Source organism: Lupinus angustifolius, chromosome LG09, assembly GCF_001865875.1.
Source record: "Lupinus angustifolius cultivar Tanjil chromosome LG09, LupAngTanjil_v1.0, whole genome shotgun sequence".
Lineage (NCBI taxonomy): Eukaryota > Viridiplantae > Streptophyta > Magnoliopsida > Fabales > Fabaceae > Lupinus > Lupinus angustifolius.
The window spans coordinates 21,448,545-21,451,395 of NC_032017.1; the positions used below are offsets into that span (position 1 = coordinate 21,448,545).

At 32.9% G+C, this 2,851-nt stretch overlaps 1 protein-coding gene across 1 annotated transcript in view; it reads left to right on the forward strand.

The window, feature by feature from the left end:
- The window catches only part of LOC109356109, an 8,954-nt gene extending 7,762 nt beyond the window's left edge, over nt 1–1,192 (forward strand). The window contains exons 7-8 of the mRNA XM_019599448.1: nt 581–682; nt 755–1,192. Coding sequence (XP_019454993.1) covers nt 581–682; nt 755–936 — 284 coding nt within the window. The 3' untranslated portion in view covers nt 937–1,192. The remainder of the gene's footprint in view (nt 1–580; nt 683–754) is intronic.

The following is a 2,851-nucleotide window of genomic DNA, read 5'->3' on the forward strand; positions in this document are numbered from 1 at the left end:
GAGTACGAGGATAGGATGGGGATGAGGATAGGATGAGGAATTGGAGGAGGAGGATGAGGGTAGGATGAGGATGAGGATGAGGAGGAGGATAGGATGAGGATGAGGAGGAGGAGGAGGATTAGGATTGGATGAGGACTAGGATGAGGATGAGGATAGGATGAGGATTTGGAGGAGGAGGACGAGGAAGAGGTTAGGATGAGGATAGGATGAGGATGGGGACAAAGATAGGATGCGGAAGAGGATGAGGATGAAGAGGATGGTAGGATGAGGATGGGGATGAGGATGAGGATAAGATGAGGACCAGGATAGGATGAGGATGAGGATATGATGAGGGTGAGGACGAAGATGAGGATGAGAATGAGGATAAGGATGAGGATGAGGATGAGGATGAGGATGAGGACTAGGATAGGATGAGGATGGGGATGAGGAGGAGGAAGAAGATAGGATGAGGATGAGGATGAGGACGAAGAGAGGATGAGGAAGAGGATGAGGATGAAGAGGTGGGTAGGATGAGGATGAAGAGGTGGGTAGGATGAGGATAGGATGAGGAGGAGGAGGAGGAGGAGGAGGAATATTGGAGGTGGTGACCGTCGTGGGTCGACTGGCGGCATTGGTAACATCGGCGGCATCGGCGATGGCGGCTTTGGTAATGGTGGTTGGGGTGGTGACTTCATAAGTACCGGTGAGACTCTAATTTATTGATTCAAACTCGTTTTATTCTATCTTCTAACTTTGATAACATATAATATTGTAGAACCACTAAATTACAAAGATGCAAGTATAATGAAGCATCAAAATATGAAGAAGTTTTCAGAATTTGATCGTGAGTCTTTCCGTGAGTCTCAAGCAACCAAGAAATTTGGGACAAAGAATGGTGATAAGATCTACTATAGTGTCCCAAGAATGGAAGATATTGGTGAGGATAAGAAGAATTAGTGGTCTTTTAGGTTTTATGAACCATATAGAACCATTATGTCCTTAGCAAATAATACCCTAAATAAGATGCATGGTGTACCTTACAATATGACAACACTCTAAATATTACCACAATGCTAGTCTTTGAAGTTAGTATAATGTTCTATTTGGTATGTCAGAGCACATATTATGTACTTATTCTATGTATTTCTTGTTTGATTACTATAGTAAGTTTTATAAAACTTACATTCAAATTATTAAATAAATATAATTCTAATGCATTTTCACATTAATTTATTATTATTAGTTGTTTTTCCCATTGAACTTATTAAAGAATGGTTATTTTATTTTATTTTTACAAGAAACTTTGTTACGCTTTACTTATTTTATATGCTAACTCACCCGGTTTCAAAAGATGAAATTCGATGTTACAAGAAAGAAAAACTAATCAGAGAAAGAAATAGTTAAAGTAACAAACACAGAAATTAAGACATGACAATATATGTCATTTACTACGTCATCAAGATTGTATATTAATTGTAAAAATAAAAGTATAATTCAAATATTATTTTGGTAAAAAAACATGGTTACTCGTACGTGCCTAACATTATGAATTAAGAAATATTTTCATTGCATTAAAATAACAATATAAATTCATCATAACTATTTTTTTTAATAACATATAAGTATTTTTATTGTGCGCGGCTATAAAGTTTTATTCCATTACTCAATGACACTTTTCATAGTGATCTAATTAACGATGAGGAGGATGAGGATGAGGATGAGGATAGGATAAGAACGAGGATAGGATGAGGAGTTGGAGGAGGAGGATGNAATGTGCGCGGCTATAAAGTTTTATTCCATTACTCAATGACACTTTTCATAGTGATCTAATTAAAGACATCAAAAAATTCTAAATAGTTACTGCTTCATTAATTATCTAGAGCAATAAAAATAATAAACATAGTTACAAATCTAGATAATTATGGACATTTTAAGAATGGGAAAATTCATGTTCAAGCCAAATAGACATAGTTACAAATCTACCAACATATGTTTATTGTTTAAGGATGAGTCAAATGAATTATTGCTTAAAAAAAATAATGTTTTCACACATTGAGAATTATTGAACTTAATTTTTCAATAAATTTAATATTAAGTTCAATAAATTTAGAAAAATATGTGTAAACATCATATATTTTTACGTTAAAATGTTGGTGACTGCGATATGTCTCACCTATCTCGAATGGTGTGTCATAAACCAATCAAAATATGATTTTTTGTTATTTTNTCGATTTTCAATTATTATTATTTCCAGCAATATTTCTCATGCCACAGAACTTTTAAAATCTGTATATATATAGCAGCTGAAACATGAATTATACATAATAATAATCTGCGTATTATTATTGCATCCATAATAATTGTTTCGGAGGCAATTGGATCGTAAAGGTTATCTTAGCGTGCATCTTCTGTTGTTGATGTTCACAGTGATGTGATGATTGATTTCTCAGCTTGTAATGTTGTTTAAATTGTTTTTTATTTGTCAAATTAGGGTTTCAAGAAAGCATTTACTTGTTCTGCATTTGTTTCAGTTCCTAGGTCAGTAGGTATTACCAAAATATTGCTGAAGATATGAATGTATTGTAATTTCATTGATTGATTAAAGGGTTATAAGTCATGTATTTATATACATAATACAAAGATAACTTATGATACAAGTAACAACTTAACAAACTCTTAGCAAACTAACTAAGATATTAATCACATGTGCAAAATGTGTAAAATGTGTCATGGTAGCTTTAATCTCAAATAGTAGGTTTAAAATGTGTAAAATGAAAATAAATTATAAAATAACTAAATCTTTTTTTATTTTCTAAAGTTAATAAAGGAATTAAATTTTTTTTTTAAGGTAAAGGTGCAACTACACCCAAAA